This window comes from Paralichthys olivaceus, chromosome 18 (assembly GCF_024713975.1).
Source record: "Paralichthys olivaceus isolate ysfri-2021 chromosome 18, ASM2471397v2, whole genome shotgun sequence".
NCBI classification, from domain to species: domain Eukaryota; kingdom Metazoa; phylum Chordata; class Actinopteri; order Pleuronectiformes; family Paralichthyidae; genus Paralichthys; species Paralichthys olivaceus.
The window spans coordinates 3,744,391-3,764,921 of record NC_091110.1 but is presented as its reverse complement, the minus strand read 5'-3'; the positions used below and the strand labels follow the sequence as shown (position 1 = coordinate 3,764,921).

Sequence of the window (20,531 nt, the reverse complement as noted above, 5' to 3'; positions counted from 1 at the left end):
TCCCTGATGTCAGGTGACAGTAATAAATTAAAGATTTAACAAACTAAACATAAAAAATTATCAAATAATTATGCAATGTTAGAGATTAAACCTGCAGCAGTATTAAAGTAGATGATATTAGCTGCACCTCAACCAGATACAACAGTAAAATGACACTTGCACAGTTCTGCATCAGTAATAATAGTACCAATATTATCTCTATCACATGAAAAATATAATATTATAAGATTAAAGTCTGAATGATACATGTATATGACCATGATAGACAGTACTATGAGGTAGAAGTATACAGAGCTTTATTGAGCATCGCACTCATTCATGTACAGGTAATGTTGAATTTTTGTACAACTCTTGTCAGTAGTGCAACTCGTGCAAAAAAAGGAGGAAAAAAAAAAAAAAACTATTCAAGTGTTTCAACTTCAGAGGATCCAAAGGGCCTTGACATTTTTCAGCATCCAAAAACAATGTTAGCACATCATTAGCCCATGTACAGAACACCAAAAGACAAAATAAAAACATGACTTGTTTGCTTGGATATATATTTATGTATAGGTGGACTCTCACGTTATAGGGAGCAGAGCTTATGTTTTCATTGGAGGTCTCTGCCAATACTGTCCAACAGTTGAGATATGCTGCACCAAGAAATTCAATTTGGATCATTTTACAAATTGTACAAAATGCACACTGGTATGATACAAAGACCTCTTCCTTCCTTCTTCATTTTTCAAAGAAACAAAGGAGAAAATACACACTTAATTTAAGAGTAACTAACCCACAGGTAAAAGATGTGTCCGAGCCGCTATGGTCCGAGCATACTGTGACAGAAAACCTTTTATGAGGACAGCTCACGTATCCAGACTTTGGTCTGTCCCTTCCAGTGCAGATTGAATAGAATGCAACATAGGAATGAGGAGGCAAAGATGTGCACTATTGAAGAGAAGCAATCATTGATTTTAATTAGGACTGGGTCTAAAAAAGCAGCAGCAGCATTAGGGGGCTTTTTGGAACTTGTAGTGTGAAGAGAACGAGTTGTAAATCCAGCTGAAGACAGAGCCACACAGTAACATTACTGAGATGAGGTGTAGAGGGATCCTTTGAGTTATAGCCATGCATTTCAGATACACTGTTAAATCTAAGATTTTCTTTGTTTTCTTTTTCTTTTTTGAGGGTCTTTGTATGAGTTTAACCCCTGAGAGGATTTCCATTTAAAATAATAAATAAAGCAAAGGTAGAAGAAGAAAACACACCTCTGAACAGAGCCCAGTGACAGCTCTGGAACCCGTTTGAAAATCCAAAAGTGGTGGGTCTTTGTCAAGGACATGCATTTCACATTTGGCAGAATTTCTTGGCTGTTGCACAGTATCTGTTTCTCATTGGAATTCCAGCTTGTCCAGCCACATATCACCAACACCAGACCAGAAACAAGTTGACTGAGGCAAAGTCAAGGTGAAGACCAAAGGTGTTTTTTTTTTTTTTTAAAACAACCTAGAACACTGAAAGTTTTAATGTGTTCAGATAAGAAAGCATAAATCTTAACTTCCTCCTTAAAAGCAAATAGGTCACTCTTTTAACAATTATAAGCAGTATATAAACATCAACAACACAACTCCTCCTATGGATACCCATAAGTGGATACTTGTGTTTACCCAAATAATAAAGGACAGTTGTAATAATATAAATGGTGTCTTCATAGGAGAAGTAATATTAAATGTTTGACATTGATGTTAAAAACACCCTTTATCTGCTCATAACGACATTATAGTGTGATTACATTTGAATTTGTGTTTGCACACTGGTTATAATGCTAAACGAGAGATTCATTCTTGTAAAGATGAATACACTATGCTGCTGTCTGAAAAGATGGGACTGCTATGTTGACAACACATTCAACTCAACCCTCAGGTGTTTCAAAAACATTATTTGGGGGAAATATGTTCTCCTATGTTCCGGCACTATAAATAGAAATAAATGAACAGCTGACACTAAAACAAATCTTTCCTTGTTAGTGCTTTAAAAGGTGCCTGACTGTTTGTACTGACACAATGCACGTCTGACAAACTCCTGGCTGTTACAGACGTAGAGGAACAAAGTTATGAAAATGGAAGAGAAGGAACTAAGGAATTTTTTTATCAGAAATCCAACAAAAATATATACAGCAAAACAAACTAGTTTTTGACATTTTGGTCTTTGTCTCGTGAGCAAATACAACAGCTTCAGAGCATCAGAAAGATGGAACACATCAGGTTTTAGAGCAGTTAACTAGACTAAATGTCTAAACCACTTCTACTTCGAAAGAACCAAAACCTTATCTACATTAGTAATGAATAATGTCTGCAGAATGATGAACCAACAGTTCTCATCATACATTACTATAGCATAGTGGTTTAGCATCAAATGCCATGTTTTATGAAGACGCAAAGTTGTCAGACATAGTGGCCTTTGTCTCGTCCACCTTTGGTCTCGACCGGGAAAGAAATCTGTTGCTTCATACCAGGTAATCTGGACCAAACAGCTTAAAGCATGTGTGAGGAGTGAATAACAGCCAAAGGCCAACATGCCCTCTAGGTTTAAACTCTGTCTGGATCAATATATCACAAATCTTTTCACTCTGAATGTCAGAGGACAATACATCACCTGTTAAATCTCTGGGTGAAAACAAGAGTCTCTGGAGATTAAAAGAAAAGAAATGAAACCAAAAGAACCCTGAAATCTTTTCTCTGTACAACCCCTTCTAACATCTGAGAATCACCACAGCTCTGTGCGACACCTCTGACCCTCAGAGAAATTGGGAAAGTGAGGGAGGGGGGTGTGAGGGTGCAGAACAAGGAACAGCGGTCCTGGAGCCTGCAGTGCAGAGACAGACATTAACGGAGCCAGATCCCATCACAGTGGGATGTGGACTCGAGGGGTGGAGATATGATTGACTCCCATAAAGACGTGTGGTCCACCCCAAACTATGTGTTGGGTGCGTGACTCAGACTCTGAGGATGGAGCTGCTGCCTCTTCTGCTGCTCCTGCACGGCGAGCTGCTGGCACTGGTCCGATGTCGACAGCTTGTTTATTAATGGAGACACACAGTTTGCTGGAATAATCAGTCCTGGAAATGAAACACAGGGTAAAGAATTAACTATGAGCCTACGTATAGAATGTAGCTAATATGGAAGGGACGGTTCCACATTTCGATTTATAGTCAGTTTCGTTTTCTGGCTGAGAGTTTGATGAGAAGATTATCACAAGCCTAATGTCTGTGCAGCAAATATCACGCTGGCAATTGCAAAGACTAGTAGTCTGAGCCCAGGCCAAGAAACAGTCTGCCTCACGACACACCTCAAAACCGTCGTTTTCCCACAGAATAAACACACGGCCGTTATGCTGAGCTAAGCTAATTGACTGCTGGCTGTAACTTCAGATGCGATTGTTGTATCGATCTTCAGTTGGAACAAATTGCCACTTAAGTTTGAGGAGAGATTCACTTATTTATGTGACCTTATGAGAAGAGAGTGTAAGACACAAGCACAATAACAAAAGGTCAAACTACAGCACACGACAGTGGAAGAATACCAAAGTCTACGTGGCATCTTAAGGAAAGAAAAAAAACCAAACCACAATCGGTCCTGCCCTGCAGTAAACAACAGTTTCTCGTGATGTCATTAATTACGTTGAAGCAACCTGGATTTGAAGGAAGAAACAGACTGAATGACCAATGAAAGGTTATTCATCAAGTTTTTGTTAAAATGCACACTTGCTCTTGCAGAGATGATGAGCATCTTAACCAGTGTAGTTCAACATAAAAAGAATTAAACAGCCTCCTGCAGCACGATCCACTGTTACAACTCTCACAATTCATTTAGAGTTGTATATCATCTCCTCACAGCCTTCAGACAGATATAAAAATACTTAACAACTGACTCACAATGACATTAAGTCTTTTTAAGACCTTATATACAAGACCTGCAGTAACCTGAACATATTTCCTAGAATAGTGAGCAATGGAGGGAGCTCACTGTGTTTCACAGAAGACAAAGAGGAATGGGTTAACATAAACATTCTCAGTAAGAAAGCAAACACGCATCCTTCTCTAAATATGAACCAGTTCCTGTAAAGCAGAAGTACTTCAACTTACCAACTATCCTCTGTCCATCTTCTGTTCTGAGGCGAACAATCTGCACCTTTACATTGGTTCCACTGACGGGGGTTAGTACTTCCTCCAGCTCGTTCCACACACTGAGCACAGAGCCGCAGAGAACGTAGTACGTCCTACACCGAAGACCAACTTCACACTGTAGACCCACTGACGCTTTCTTACAGTTACCCCGCCTGTGGACAGAATAAAACACAGACAGATTTACAACCATGGACAGAGAGAGATGCCAATCGTTTTTAAGCTACCAGACCAACAGAGAAGCTTAAAGTATGGCAGTGGCTTTAAAGGGTGAAATGCTGTAAATGTTTCTAAAATATTAAGATTTTAGTTTGAGGGTACCGTTTTCTTCTGATCTTTTACTATTAATATATCATTATTAATCAATTGAGAACTTCCAGCTGCAGGAAGGTTAGGTATGTGGCAATGACAAGATTAACCATACGTTGTGATATAAGGAAACTGTCAGTGGAGCTCTCCGGCACAAAGATACATATATAATGATTTGGATCTACAGATGTTCATTCTTGGTGTGAGATTTGCTGACTGCAAGAACAAATATATAATATAACCAGTATTGTCCTTTCACATTAAATGCACATACCAATATGCATGAGAGCAGATTAGTGCAGACGACTTGTACTGGTCAGTCCAGTGCTGCTTGGCATCTTCTGACAACACCTAATAGACAGAGAGAGAAAAAGAGAAGTGATGATTCATCACATAGAGCGTTAAGTGTTCTCATAGAACATACTATGAAGAATGTTGTGTAACCTTTTTAAACTTCTTCTTGATGTCTGTGTACGTCTCCAGTTTGAGTTGTCTTCCGGTGTTTGGCCTGAAAACCAGGAACAGCCTCTTCTTACTGTTCACCTCTTTGACCAGTATGGCCGTTTTCTTGTTGTTCCTCATCTGAAAACGAAAGACTAGTCTTTAAAAAAGGGCCACTCCACAGATATACACATGTGGATCTGGTTACTAGTCGTGGTTGGTAGTATTGAGCATATGAAATCATTTGTATAATGACTTCTTTGTTTCTGGAAAAGGCTGAAAAATATTGATCTCAGCTTAGGCTTCAGACAATTCTATGACTAAATCTGCAATGAAAATTGGGGAAGTCAGGTTTGAAAGATTTGCAACACATCAGTCAGGTACGGTTTCATGAAAGATGCTGCTGACTTGCATTATGGAGTCCAGTATTTTTTGAGCTTGACTTATGGTATGAAGTCAGCATGTCTCTGCATCATCACATTTATTCATCCTTTCTAAACCTACCTTGCAAGTCTGAGATGTGCATACATCAAAAAAGTAAAGAATCAGGAAAAACCATCACTGTACAAATCATTGTTGACTAAGTAGTTAAATGACTGAATGCAACTAAGACATCCTCTGTCATCATTAACTGAGTCTCTGTAAGTAACAGGATTAACTTTTTGTGCCACTGATACAAATCATGATGAAATAGTTTCTACTATTTGAGCTGAACTATTTATTGATTAGTTGCTTGATAGAAAATTAATTATTTGCATTATCAATTTAGTATTTTTTTCTACCAAAAACGCTTAATGTTAAATTAAGATTTTCTGATTATTTGTGTTTCAATCATTAGAAACTTGACATCTTTGGGTACGGAACCTTTTTCATAGAAGGAAAAGCACAGGTGTTGCAGAGCGTTTGAAAACAACTAGATCCAGTTTTGCTGAGCACATTCCAAAGGTGTGGTATTGTGCATGCTGACTTATTTATTATGACTCACTTTGATAGAACACTGCCATCATTGAACAGATTTACTTTGATCAATGTGTTTCCGGGTAATCCGAGTCAAAATGTCTGCCAGCAAAACAATAGTTGCAGTAGTAGATACTATCAAAAAGGTAGAGATAAAATCATTTTGAACAGAAAAGATCACATTTTTATCTCAAATCCATCTCAATTTACAATTTGAGACCTCCAGTTTTTTTCCTACCTGTACATAGAAACCATCATCTGCACCACTCTGATCCGCCCAGGCATGTGTGGCTTCTTCCCACGACATCCCCCTCTCCACACTCACCTGTCAAAAGAGACACACAGATGTTGAGTCAGGTAAAGTGCAATAACTGTAACCCCGCACAGAACATAATCATGCATAAATGAACGTACAGTGAAGAGTTCCACATGTCCTGATGTGGTGTAGCCTGGTGTTAGGAATTTCTTGCAGTCAACCTTCTTCACTTTCTCATCACCAGAGCCCAGATCTAATGCAAGAAAAGTGGAGAGTCAGGACATTTTACAACTCCATTGATTTCACAGAAGAAAACACTTCATTTTACTTTGCAAAAATGTTGTCTGTCCCAGTTTTACTTCAGTCATTGTGAAAATAGTTTAATGATGAAGTGATAATAACGACAATATCTTACCAAGAATGCCCATGTCATATCTGCCGTTCTTCTTGGCTTCCTGAATGACTGCTGCGAGTGTGTCAGAAAAGTACTGGAACAAGGCGTTCTGCTGCTGGACTTCCATGCCCAAAATACGATTCAGGAACTTGCCGATGTTGTTGTAGTCTGTCAGTAATAGAGCATTTGCATCAGATATAAATTTCCATGTACAGCTCGAAAATATATTTTTAACAATAGCTGTAATGCTGTTCCCTTTTTCATCATTTAAAGAAATATTTTTTTTATTGAATATATATCACCTTTGTCCAGTGACAGCGTGCCAGATCTGTCCTCCACATTTATGAGTCCCACACCTATTAGTCCTCCTTGAATTTCTACAGAAGAAAAATAATGTCATTACTAATCAGAAAAAACCCCATTGTCAATCAATATTATATACAACAGAAAACAACAAGGTAAACATGATATACAGCCAACAAATGAATGGTGTTGCATATGCCAGAATAAATTTACTGCCTTGTTTGCAGCTGCATGAGTCATACCTTTGAAGAAATCCCCTTTAAAGTCAGAGGGCGGAGACACCAATGGAGAATCCAGTTTCACAATTGACTTCATCACAATTTCCAGAGCATTTCTGCCATACTGCGGCAAAGATAAACATGAGTGAGCCACTGGAAAATAAAGACAACTACACGAACTTCCCTTAGACTCTTGCTTGATGTACTTACTTTGTTGTCAAAATTAAACCTGCTGAGATCTCGGGTTTCTGTCGCTCTTCTGTCTCCGTGAGTCAGAGCACCCTGTTACAAAGGATCCCCACAAATGGAGGAAATGTTAAGTATAAATGATTATGTGAAATACATTTTCCAAGTCCAAATAAAAAATTCAGAGGGTCCTCACCAGGCTTTCAAGTCTTTTGGCAACAATGGATGCAAATCTCTGCTCCCCTGCAAGCTCTGATATGAGGAAGACATATTCTGGAGCTGTAACCTGGTTTGACCTGTGAGTTCTCCCTGTGTCCAAACAAAATAGAAAAAAAAAATCTTGGTACATTTTAAACCATGCTGACATTTATAAATCTATTACACAGAAGAATCCAGAGGATCCCAGGGGTATCAACTGACCGAACTGCTGTATAGCTCGGTCTGCACTCCATGGAAGCTCGAGTGTCATGTGGACTCTCCGCCGCTGATTCTTCACTCGACGATCGGCCTGCAAGGAAATACCTGAGCTGGCAGCTTCCGAGATGATGGATATGTTCTGGTTAGAAAGAAAGACAACACTAATTACTTTTCACATCAAAAGGAGAATTATCACACATTTGTGTTATTTGCTAATTTCTTTGTCAGTGCTGTCAAGGCTCGAGACTGAGCCTGGATGGTGCTTCTGTGTAAGTGAAGCAAATTGGTTCATTCACATCTATTCTGTTTGGTGGAGTTCCAATTTAATCCAGCTGCATTAGCCTGTTTAGTTCAGTTCATTTGGACGGATGTGAAATTTGGAAATGGCGTGGTCCATAGAGTGTATAGAAAGACGGGCGACATGTATGAACTTCCTCCCACTATCCAGTAACTCTGCCATCTTGGCACATGTGGAGCCAGTTTGTTCAGTAACAATTGGTAAACGGAGCAGTGTTATTATGGTCCCACAGATACGTGCATTTGAACAATCATCGTTTTTATGAAACCGATCAGAAAACACTTTGAACAAACACTTGAACGAACATCAGTGTGATAAGAACTGCCTAAAATGACAGTAACCATCTCTAAGAAAAGTGTTTTGGATGTATGACTTTTTGGTTTGGTCCATATCTCATCCACTAACATGGAGGAGACTAACTCGGCCAAGATAGTCTGAAAAGGAGGAGTCTCAGTCCAGTTGCAGATAGACTTGTTTGCTGTGCGAAAACCAACTATCCTTATTAATTTGTGACTGTTACTATGCAATTTCAGCACTACTAACAAACTACTAATTACAAGCCATCTGCATGTATTGTTATTAACCATGGTAACATGTGCCTGTTGCCATGTGAGTGTGGGGATTGGGGAGAGTGAGTAGGCACTCATGTGTAAAGCTTGTGTGCAACATACTTTGGCAGTTCTAAATTAAAAAACACATTGTTGTGACGATTGGCCTTGAACATAACTGTGCATGAGGCCTCTTCACCTTTGTAATTATTCATATTATATTAAGCTGAAATCTCAAGCTATAATAATAATACCGGTAATAACTTGTTTCTTGGTGACACCAGAAAACAAACACAAAGTTCAGTTAAGTGCAGCATGAAACGTCAGAATTTCATAATGACTTAATGTAACTCTGGCAATGTATTGTGGAATTATCTGAATGGTTCAGACCTAAAGCACGATTTGCATATTAAATAAAACCCATTTCCATATTAACTGTGCTTTTACCTTCTCTCCATCCATGAACCTCTGCTTCTCTGTGAGGTTGAGGATTTCCACTGGGACATCCAGCTCAGAGCGAGACTCGTAGCTGATACTGCCATCGTCATTACTGACCACTCGACCTTTTCGTCCGGTCATCTGAAGCATGGTGGAACAAACATGTAAGTTAGTTAAACCATAGACTCAAATAATAATTTTTTTAAAATTACAAACCACAACTAGGTGTTTATACCTCAGCAACATTGTCGGGTCCACCAAGTTCATCTATGAGCTCATCCAGAGTGTTGGGAGGTAGAAACTCGGCCAACTCCTCAAGTTTTTCCAGCAGATCTTTCTTCATTTTCTGGGCATGTTCCACTGCGTCCTGACTTGTTAGGCAGGTATCCTGGCTCTCTGCCTTGACTTAGGAACAAGCAAAACAAGGTATTCAGTAATTCTAACAAGACTCTATAATAGAGAGTTATATTTCTACTTTGCTTTGTGATGATGTGCTTACCTGTGGCAGGGGCTCTGGGGATGTTAACAGAGGCAGTGAAAGCAGGCCTGGTGGAGCCTAGCCCGGAGGCTAACAAGGCACTTTGAATGGAGTCAGGGTCGATACTCTTCCTTCTCTTTTTCTTCTTTTTTTCTTTACCCTTCTTTGGTTCTTTTCTGATAAGCCATGGATCTACACAAAGGAAGGCGTAAAGATTCCCTATAAGCACTGAAATGCCAATAAAATGCCTTTATTCAACATCCACCATCTCTGTTTGTCTCACCGTCTTCATCATCATTATCAGACTCATCTCTGAATGGGTTGAAATCATCGTCTTCATCTGCTGAGCTGATAGATTTGAAGCTGTCATCGCTGTCTTTACCAGACTCTCCTTCTGAATCCTCGGACTGGCTCTCCTCCGAGCTCGTACCCGACAGTCCACCGTGCTTGCGCTGCCTCTTCTTCTGCTGCTTTTTAACCTCTGAACCTGGAAGAGATGATATGAGAGTGAGGAAAAAGTAAACTACAATTTATTTTTTTGTTTTGTGGAGTCTGACAAAAGACAGGTTCAGTTTGAATCAGCTAGTTGACATTAGCTTCGAATGTTCATTACCTTTTCTTTTCTTGCCCTTCTGTTCAGGTTCTGCTTTAGGTTCAATGGGAGGGGGGGTCTTCTTAGCTGAGAGGTCAATGCCTAGCAGGCTGTAAAGCTTCTGTCTGTCTGGAGCTGGGAAGTGCTTCTCAATCAAGGACTGCAGCACTCCTCTGCAACAAAAAAACATGACAGTTGATACTTTGTTTCTCCTGGTAAAACTGAGAAAAATCAGTTGTCGTCCATACTTTGCAGTTGACACAAAGTCATTGAGTTCTCCTCCTCCTTCCTCCAAGGCCTCCAGTGTTCTTGCTTCACCAGTAGACTGAAGACCAATCACCACACACTACAGAGGAAACAGCTGGTCAGTATTTTCATACAATGACTGACTTTCACTAATCACCATAACTGTTACACTCAGATATTGCAGAACCATTTTTGGTAAACCAAGACTAAGGGTCATTAACAACATTTCTTTCAAGGGCCAGACATTTCCAATCAGACCGTGTGTGTTCGGACTTAAAACTAAATAATCTTACACTTATGATAATTCATGGTATGTGTTGCAGTTTAACATTTGCTTGCAAAGTAACATCAATGCTTTTGACTACCTTTGAATCCTGGATCACACCACAGACTGCGCAAGCATTTGTCAGAAGTGGCGGTGAATATATTAATTTCTTCTTCACCAGTGCTAGGTACCCACAATTCTGACACAAAATTGTCTTTTCTCTTGATCAATTTATTTACATCAATTTCCTGCCCTTCTTTTATAGTTTGTCACAAGCAAACTTGTAATTTGTTGATACAGCTTACAACTATCTCTCGCCTAATGCAAACATGACAAAATTGCTGTAACAAAAGTTTGATTGAGTCAAGAATAAGAATAGTAATATCAATAGGAATAATAAAAATAATAGGAATTGTGCAGGCCCAACTCCAAGCTTCACGGAGCGAGTGTCCACTTGCTTGTAAATGTCTCTTTACAGTGTCTCTCATTAAATTACTATTGCAGTCCCTCACTTCTCGTGATAACATCAAGAGTTCTGTAACTTGGTGTGTGCAGCTCTATTTGCTACCACGTGCTTGCACTATGGTCCATAGCATTTTTATGTGTGCTCCTTGAGAAAACACAAGCGCCCTGTAACTTCCGTATATCAAGTGTTGTCTCACCTTTCCATTTTGGACCTCTTCTCTGGCAAGCTGCACCACTCTGCGGACTTTGGATGCGATGCAGAGATACTTGAAGAATCGCTGGTGAGCAGACCAGAACTGGCCCCACATGGACTTCCTCATGCGTTGTTCTGCATCCATCAGATTGGCAGCCTGCTGGAACTTCTCACGTGCACTCACCCACTAAGCGAAGCAGTGAAATATAAATTAAATTACAAGCACAAAACAAGTTTATTGAATTGAGACTATTTCTATAAGCACATTTTTATTTGCTTACCAGCCTCACAGATTTGTTGTACATGTTGATGTATTTCTGAGCCAGGGGAACCTCCTCAATCTTGAAAGTTACACCTGTAAAACTCAACTGCCTTGCAATGTACATCCCCCTCAGTTTCATGTCCATAGCTACTATCTCCATGGCACCAACGCCTCTGAAATTGAGGGAAAATGCACAACACCATACATGTTAGCAAGAGACCACTGGTCAGCTGTGAAGCCTTTTTGCTAGATAAGTTAGATAAACTAACCTGCGCTCAACGGCTTGGATAAAGTTGCCAAATTCTCTGAAGGGTGTTTTGTGCCCCCAGATGCCCAGTCGGTTCATGTAGGCCATGTTTCGGGGTTCAGAGGCACCTGGTGAGAAAAAAGTACACTATTATGAGATTCACTTTTCTCAGCCAAGTTCAGGATCAAAGGGTTGCATGAATTAAAAGTTTAAGAAACAGATTTCAGTTTATTCAGTACACACTACTAACCTGTAGCACTTGCATACACAACCCGAGCCTTGGGGAGTTTGTTCTGCAGTTCCAACACTGCAAGCCCAGTTTTTGTAGGTTTGGATGATCCAATTGGACACACATTTTTGGCTTTATGACACTCGTCATAGACAATCTTGAAATAATTGGTTAAGGAAAAATAACTGCATTTCTGAAAAGATGTATAAAAATGATCTAATGTAATTTGATTCATGTTTGCATACTGTATATTAAAAAATATAACTATGGAATCAAAACTTGATCTACTTCAATTCTTGCCTCTAAAAGGCTTCAATGAAAGGATACAACTCCATCAAAGTCCTCCCCACACCAGTGGAGAAGCTGTTGAAACCTGGTCTTGTATTTGCCTCCTGATTGGCTCTCTCCTATCAAGGATGAGTAGGTGGCAAAGATCACACCTTTCTTCACACTCCCGTTGTGTTTTGAGGAGATTTTGCCGTATTTGAACTGCAAATATAGAAGTGCAATTGAGTCACCCTTTGACATAAATTAGCAAGAAAACACTTTCACTCTGTCCAAGTACAGCATCTTACCTTGTTCAGTGAATGAACCTGAATGTTTTTTGCTCCAATATCCCTCAAGTCCCGCTCAGCATCGTACTTCAGGTCATTTGAGACACTAAACCTGAAAAAAGAGGTAAATAAGTAAGAAACTAATGACGCAAGAAGTTTGCATCTATTTGCAATATAGTCGTTTGTCAAACGTAATGCAAGAGGTATTTACCAAAGAGATCTTTTCCGGCCAAGAAGGTAATTCTCATAGATGATCCCTGCAATGGTGCGGCCTTTCCCAACACCAGCTCCATCTCCAATCAAATAGGCAGCTCGATCACCATTAGGGAGGAATGTCTCGTGTTGCTGTGTATAAGACACAAAAGAATTGCATAATTAAAACTGCAAAACTTTTGCTCTCAAGCAAGTTGAGACACAAACAAAACCATATAAATTGTTAACCTGCAGTGTCGCCTTTGGCACCCAGTTACAGATACTGTTTACAGTACAACAGGCAAAGCAAGTAAATCAGTCGATGTGCATGTTTTCTCCAGGTGGGGGTAACTAAATACAACTTTGCATTAAAACAGAAATAATAAAATTTTACATAATAGTTAAGTATTAAACTGACAGAAATACATTAAGTTGCAATTACATTTTTCAAAGGCTACTTTTTAATTTTGCTTCATTCTGCTTTATTCAGTTTTTTTTCAAGCACTTTTCGTCATAGTTGTTCACAAAAATGAACACTGCTCACCTGAGCTGCATATGTGATGGCTTCAAGCTGCAGAGCAGACAGGCAGCCGCGATCAATGACTTCTTCTGGGATGGACAGTCTGTACCACACCTCTGGGGGGCTGACACTCGACAAGGAACTGGTCTCCACCACAGGATCGGGATGCCTCAAGCCAATTTTTACTACATTGACAAACAATGGATCAGTGCACACACAATGATAGGGATGCATTTTGTTTGAATTGTCACTGGATCAAGTCTATTGTTCATCGGGCCTGACCACACAGTGACTGCTTAAATTCTACAAATTAGGTTAGTATTGCTACACCTCATAATTAAATATACTGTATCTAATGTTACCATGGCACGTGTGCTTCAAACTCATAACCAACAGTGCTGGCTGTGGCTCAGCAAAGCAAAAATTATATTTCTGCCCATTTATTATTAATAGGTGTAGCTATGGCTTCATTAAAGTGTTCTGCACCATAACACTGCACAGTTTTTTTTTTAAATCAAAAAATGTATGTTCCAATAACACAACAATTATACTTACATTTCATTGGCATGTACTCTGCATAAGTTTCCGCATGACCCAATTCATCTTCCTCTTCCTCCTCAGGCTCATCTTCTTCTCTCATCCCTGGGTGTTTCTGAACAAATATTGACATAAGTTCTCACAATGTTAGTCTGCTTTTAAGAGTTTCCTAATCTTACCACAAACACTACAGTACAATTGAAATACCAATGCATTTGGCAACATTCACATAATTCATGTTTCTAGAGGACTATTAAGAAAAAAAACTCACCTGAGTATGTGAAAAGTTGTGCATTTTAATGTCATCACTAATCCAGATCCTGGCAGCATCTCTACCCATCATTTCCTTCTTGATTCCATTGTTAATTTCACCTTAAACAGCAGAGACAAGGTACATTACAGATACAGTGAATGACACTCAACTGCTGAATATTACAATTATGAAGGATTTAGTTTCATGTCATTTAGCTTCATGTCAATTTTATTCACAGAACTCTGCGCAGTTCATCAGATCTATAAAGGCTTTGAAATTCTATTGTTGAAATAAACAATGTCTAAATGAAATGTGGACAACAGCAGCAGTTGTAAGACATTAAAGAAAATGTATTTGTATTCTCATTTAGCACATAACATTTTGGAATGACCTGCACCATGAACTCAGACTTACAATATCAATACCCTCTTTTAAATCGCTTCTAAAAACACAAATTACCTCTTTTTAATTTGCTTCTTCTCTTCACATTTTCAAAATAGAGATTTCCTATATCTTCATTCAAATAAGTGTGTGTGGAGGTTGATTTATGTGCAGTATTTTGCTTGTTTAGTGCATTTTGTCCTTGTCCTAACACTAAGTAATCTCTACATTTCATAAGTTCCACATAGCGACTCTATTATAATTATTTGTAGTTTATTTATGCTGTTTTTCACGAGTGAACAGCCACATTGTTTACTTCTGGCTGAGCACGACCAAATGTCCTGTATAAGACTTAAGTCGACATTAAACCATAATTGTGCCATCGTAATTGTAAAATAACACAGACTCCAGGAGGGCTGAACCCACTGAGATTTAATAACCAATTCAGTTTTTAGCTCATTGTTTTGGTTACTTGGATCTCAGGTGAACTCTAAGGTTCATATAAGCTATTTAAATATCTCATAGGCCTCTCCAAATGGGATGATTACAACCATGCATCACAACCCCAACCTACTTATGCATTTAAATAACTTACTTGGACCGGTGGCTGATGCTACTGGTGGAGCAATATCAGGTGGGGGCTTTAGTTTCATCAGCTCCATCAGACTGTTGCCCTTCAGGCCAGTGTTCTTCACATGACCGGTCCTAAGCAGGTCTTTCAACTGAATCTGCTAAGAAAAAGAAAAAAAAATGTGATTAGTGAGAGGCATGCATTGTGCTGTGATATTCCATCATCATTTAAAAAAAATAATTTTGAAACATGGGTTCCATAAACTTACCTGATCTCTGTTAGAAGGCACTACTCTGGACACTGAAGGATTAACAGTTGTGGGGGAGGGGGTGGATGAACCTCGCAGGGCTGAATTAGCAACATGGACCACCTTGGTGACAGTTATTGTATGTTTGATTGGGTTTGAAACTGATTGCTTGGTCACAGTAGCTCCTAGCGATGGCAACTGATTCAGCTGATTTAAGACAAACGTGGTGGTTGATGGCTGAGGTTTGTGCTGTTGGAGATATTAGACAGAGGTAAGTTTCATTTTAATATACACTGCAATACAATAGCAGCAACATTGTGTTTTCTATAAATAATAAAGAGAACATGTTCTGTAATCTCACCCTGATAGTAACTACAGGGACTGGAGTTTGAGGCTCTGCTCGAACAACTTCCACTGCCTCTGTCCCCACGCCAACATCCAGGGCACTGATGGAGATAGACTGGAAGAGAACCAGTAATTACAATATTAAGTTATAAAAGTGTAAGAAAAATGCCTCAATCCCATAAAACCTACAACAAAGAAAATCTTACTTGCTGGGTTGTAGAGGGCTGCGCAACATCCTGAGAATCAACATCAAATAGGCCAATATCATTTGGGCAAATGCCACTCTCACTTAGAGCAGCGAGAAGTAAATCCTGTCCAGGATCCATCTGCAAGACAAATGTATATAACTATGTATAAGTCTTTCATGTACCTTCCTGACCATTTGTTTTAATAATTAAAAATATGTCCTCCCATCCCAACTGTGATAAGATATTCAAAGCAATTGTATGTTCTGTTTTCAGCTTTTGTGAGAGAACATTGTATCTCTTTCAAAACAAGCCATTTAAAGATTGTACACTGGGTGTTATTATTGCAACACAGTTTCCTGCATAATTAAAAAATGCGACAATTGTAAAAGTCCTGTCAACTCATGAACATAAGCATATTATGACATAAACCACTGCTGACATGAGTTAAAAAAGCTCACAGGCCTGATCTGTCAATTGTAAATTGAGATTTACCCATCAAAGGAGAGGTTTACACTCTCATGCTACCGGTATTTTCAAACTAGACTTTGAGTTCTGGGTTTAAGATCTTATTGCACAGCCTTTTGTCTAAATAAAGTTACATTTTGAATATTAATAAAAGAGCTAATCTCTGCCTGAGCTACAGGATGAACCAGACATGTCTAACAAAATACAAGCGTCACTATTACAATACATTCCAGTTACCTCAATGGACTCCAACAAATAGTATATTATCTGTTGAGTTGCTTGTGTACTTGTATGTTTAAACCGGGGTCTGACAGAAACTGCATCTCAATCCCATCAATGTCCTGTACATATGGCAGACAATGGCAATTCAATTAACTTTCATTGATTAAAACAAAATTATTTGGCAAGTGTTTTTATAACAAACTATCCATCAAATTCTTTTTATACATGTTATTTGATACATGGTAGTTTTCAGTGATTTTATGTCAAGTGTCAAATATTTGACATGTTGTCAAATTAAGACTCTGCTGCTTGGTTGCGTTACAGTAAAGTGCTTATTTCAGGATTCTGATCTGTTGTTCAGACAAACACAACATTTATAATATCACCTCGAGCAGTAGGAAATGCATTTTTCTCAATTTTCAGATGTGTTATTGACAGAATGATCAATCAGGACAATGAGCACATCAATTGCGAATGACTAAAAAACTATTTTAAGGTACATTTAAAATATTTTACATTGGACATATGCTTTCAGATGCAAGACTACATGCTTACAAAAAAATATATAGGGTAATGTGACCAAAAAACTAAACAGGCATATTACCCAAAACTCGCAAGTGATATTAGTTTAGCTTGAACATTTATTAACAGGGAGAAAATTGATCAGCACCGATCTTATTCAATAAATAGCCATATAAAGCAACCAAACGCAATAATTCTTACAATTATTTACAGAAAATGGCTACGTAAATGTGAGTATTTCATGGTTTAACATAAACTATGTTTAAACTGATGGTTGGACATCAGCTTTGACAGTAAAATTACAGCTGCATTTCACCCATTTTATCACACTTTCTTGACAAATCTATTAATAGAGAAAATAACCGGTAAAATCAACCAATGATGAAAATAATGCTATTTGCAGCCTAAGACATGAGACACATTAAGAGACCCACATGTAACGCACACGTGTGGGGATCAAACCCGCAATTAAATGTAAATTAAAACCTCTCTTCCAAAACAAAATAAACCGGGGACACTTTCTGTTTCACATTCATTATTAAACGACGACACTGTTTAAGTCATATTTAAACACAAGTCTCAAGCATCTACGTTGAGTGTCCACTAAAGAGCGCATGCAGAGAAAAGTAGTGAAAGCGAAACTTAAAAGTGAACACTGACCCGAGACACCTTCACTGAGTCTAACGATGGAAGAATGAGATTTATCCATTTATCATTGAGGGGTTTACACACCAGCTCTGCTCCGCGTCCCGATCCAAAGTGACCCAAAACAAGACACGTGTTTGCAATGCCCTCGACTTCCTGATCCCTCTGACTCAACACAGCCCGCCCCCCCCCCCCCCCTCCTCCTCCCGGACTCTGCTCTACCTCGGCCGGTTAATAATTACAAACAAACCGGATCTAACTCTGCAGTGTCACCGTAACGAACATTTAACCCTCTGGCTCGGTTACGACTCAGCTGCAAGAACTGACCGAGAGTCAAGTGTGTCACAGGAGCTTATGAGTGGCCTGGTTTAGCTCAGGGTGACACGGGTTAGCCATGTTAGCAGCGCTGTTAGCTAAAGGGCACTTTAACCACCGTGAGGAGTCAGGCATGTACGAGCTAACATGCCGGATCTTCACCTCCAGCACTGAGTCTGTCTGTCTGTATGTCATGGGTGTCAGCAGCTCCCTGTAGCGGCTCGTAGCCCCCTCACACACGGTGACATTACGCATCCACGACCCGGTGTTTCCAACTTTCTCTCCAGCACGGTTGGGCGTTAACGAGTATTTACGTTAACACTTAATCGCTCAAGTTTGTGTTTAGCTAAGTCCACCCGCTGCCGCCACCGCCTGAATCTGAATTAACGATGCAGGTTAGCGAGCAGCTCCAGCGCTCAGCCCCGGTTATAAAAGCACCACAGCGGGACTCACGGTGTCCTCCACGGGTCCGTGTCACGACAGCTGTCGGTCAGCTCTCACGGTTGTTGTTGTTGTTGTTGTTGCTGCTGCTGCTGCTGTTCTCGCGCAGTGTCATCGCCGTAGCTAGCTAACGTTAGCAACCAGGCGCGTTAGCACGGCTGCAGTTAGCGCCTCAAACCGAAAACAACCAGAGTGTAAAACGGCCCCCAGGTGTCACAACATGGCGGCGAGCTGCCGTGTTTAGCGACGAGAGTATCCAGTTGCTGCTACACAGACGGTCGCCAGCGGCGGGGGGTGAGGTTACCTGACTGTCGGTTGGACGGTCTGTCGGTCGGCGGGTTGTTGTCCTCTCCGCTCCGCCGCGCTCACGCCATCTTTTTATCAAATGCTCGGCCGCATGCGGGTCACGTGACGCGCGGATCCACAGCGGCCGTCTTCTCCCGCAGCCTCCGCTCCCGGCGTCGCTGAGAACGGGCCTCGGAGTGGCCGCGGGTCGCCCCTCCACCACACCGGAGCGTCCGGAGCGACAAATGTGTCATGTTCGAAAACGTTAACGCAAACGACAAACATAGCAGAGTCACCGAGCTAACGCGACGTCACGTGACCATGACAGGGCTGCGTCGGAAGTGACGCTGACAGATTCCTCTTCTTCTGCGTCCTCTTCCTCTTCCTCCGCTGCTCCTCATCAATAACACGAACACTGGAGCAAAACGAGGAGGAACACGTGGTGTTGACTCTCCCTCTGGGAGGAGAAGACATAAACACAACCGCTGCAACAAGCAGAGTCAAAGAGGAGCTGAGCCTTTCTCCAGATGTTAATGCTCTGTTACTTTATTGTTTCATGGACTTTTACTCAGTAACAATGATTGGATGTACAAAAGCTTGGGTAAAAACGATTCACCTGCTGTGTTTACAGATATCTTTGAACAGAGCTGTGTCTTTGTGAGTTTAGTAAAGATAAGTCATCAGAAGGATCAATAAAGTATCTATCCTTCATCCATATATCTATCTATCTCTCTATCCATCCATCTATCTATCTATCCATATATCTATCTATCTATCCATCCATCTATCTATCTGTCTATCTATCCATCCATCCACCTATCTATCCATCCATCCATATATCTATCCATCCATCTATCTATCTATCTATCCATCCATCCATCTATCTATCTATCCATTCATCCATATATCTATCTATCTATCCATCCATCCATCCATCTATTCATCCATCCATCTAATGTTCAGAATTTATCAATGTAAAGTTAGTAATACTGTTAATGTATGCACAGACTTACTTACTTAGCGTTGTAGATGTACTATCATTATGATGAAAAATATTAGTTGTTATTTGCTATAGTAGATGGTATAGTCCCACTGTTTGAGCATGTGCAATGGATTTTCAGATACACTCTAGTACTGTATTACACCAATACACAAGTTACATTGTAATGCATTCTGCATATTGTAAACTGGAAGTTCGAATTATCTTTATCCTTCACGAATACACCAGCTGTTACAGACATCTGTGCAGCATTGTTATTCCTTTACATTAAAGCCAGTTCTGAAAATAAAAAAACATCCAGGATTCCTGCACTAATTCATTCAATTAATACAGTCACCGTGTATTTATCCAAGTCCAGATTTGGTCTTCATTTGTATTATTTAGAGCAAAACTAATCACATTCTGTCAAGTTTTGAGAGGACTGTGATTTACACGTTTTCATTAGTCGTGTAGGTTTCTCAAGTACTGAACAAACAGTTGCTTCTCCACTACACAACCTAGCTTTCACTTACTCACACAGAAATGATTGAGTGGGGTGAGAGTATTTTATAGTTGTTTTGTATTGAAATCTGAAAAATGTAACCATTAACTGGAGTATAATTTCCACCGGACAATGGGAAGTTACATGTTTTCCCCTCTGTCCTCCAAGTTGGCTGGAGAAGCTAGAATAATACAACACAAATATTAATATTAATTAATTGTTAAAAAATTTAAAAAAGGTGTTTTTTAGTTTTCCATCCATTAGATGAAGTGAATTCAACCATAGTTCATGAACTGTTTGTAAATTACATAATATTAATAAGAGGTGTTGCATGAATCAAATGTAAAATCACAAAACAGACATTCAAATAAAATACAAAACTTACAAAGCCAATAAATTGATAAAAAAATGAAACTTAAAAAGGATAAAGAGCTTCCGTCTGCATTAGCCTGTGTAAGACAGA

General features: G+C 39.6%; 1 protein-coding gene across 9 annotated transcripts; it reads right to left on the bottom strand.

The window, feature by feature from the left end:
• Positions 1-279: 279 nt before the first annotated feature.
• Positions 280-19,013, bottom strand: sbno1 (strawberry notch homolog 1 (Drosophila)). 9 transcript variants are annotated; one of them, XM_020082137.2, is made up of 34 exons: positions 18,607-19,013; positions 16,395-16,498; positions 15,711-15,830; positions 15,521-15,619; positions 15,181-15,408; positions 14,937-15,072; positions 13,979-14,079; positions 13,726-13,822; positions 13,195-13,355; positions 12,670-12,803; positions 12,480-12,570; positions 12,232-12,393; positions 11,926-12,061; positions 11,698-11,803; positions 11,448-11,601; positions 11,171-11,353; positions 10,246-10,343; positions 10,019-10,170; positions 9,689-9,892; positions 9,427-9,597; positions 9,163-9,332; positions 8,937-9,068; positions 7,647-7,782; positions 7,423-7,535; positions 7,251-7,322; positions 7,065-7,164; positions 6,822-6,896; positions 6,541-6,687; positions 6,284-6,378; positions 6,108-6,194; positions 4,916-5,053; positions 4,746-4,822; positions 4,124-4,317; positions 280-3,097 (listed from the first exon to the last, which is right to left on the bottom strand). In XM_020082137.2, the coding sequence occupies exons 3-34, from the start codon at positions 15,828-15,830 to the stop codon at positions 2,955-2,957; spliced, it is 4,212 nt and encodes a 1,403-aa protein (XP_019937696.1). In that variant the 5' UTR covers positions 16,395-16,498; positions 18,607-19,013; the 3' UTR covers positions 280-2,954. The 9 variants fall into 9 exon arrangements, with proteins under 9 accessions (XP_019937696.1, XP_019937702.1, XP_019937699.1 ...); XM_020082143.2 differs by having other exon boundaries at positions 14,937-15,069; positions 18,607-18,924; XM_020082140.2 differs by having other exon boundaries at positions 18,315-18,612.
• Between the last annotated feature and the right edge of the window lie 1,518 nt (positions 19,014-20,531).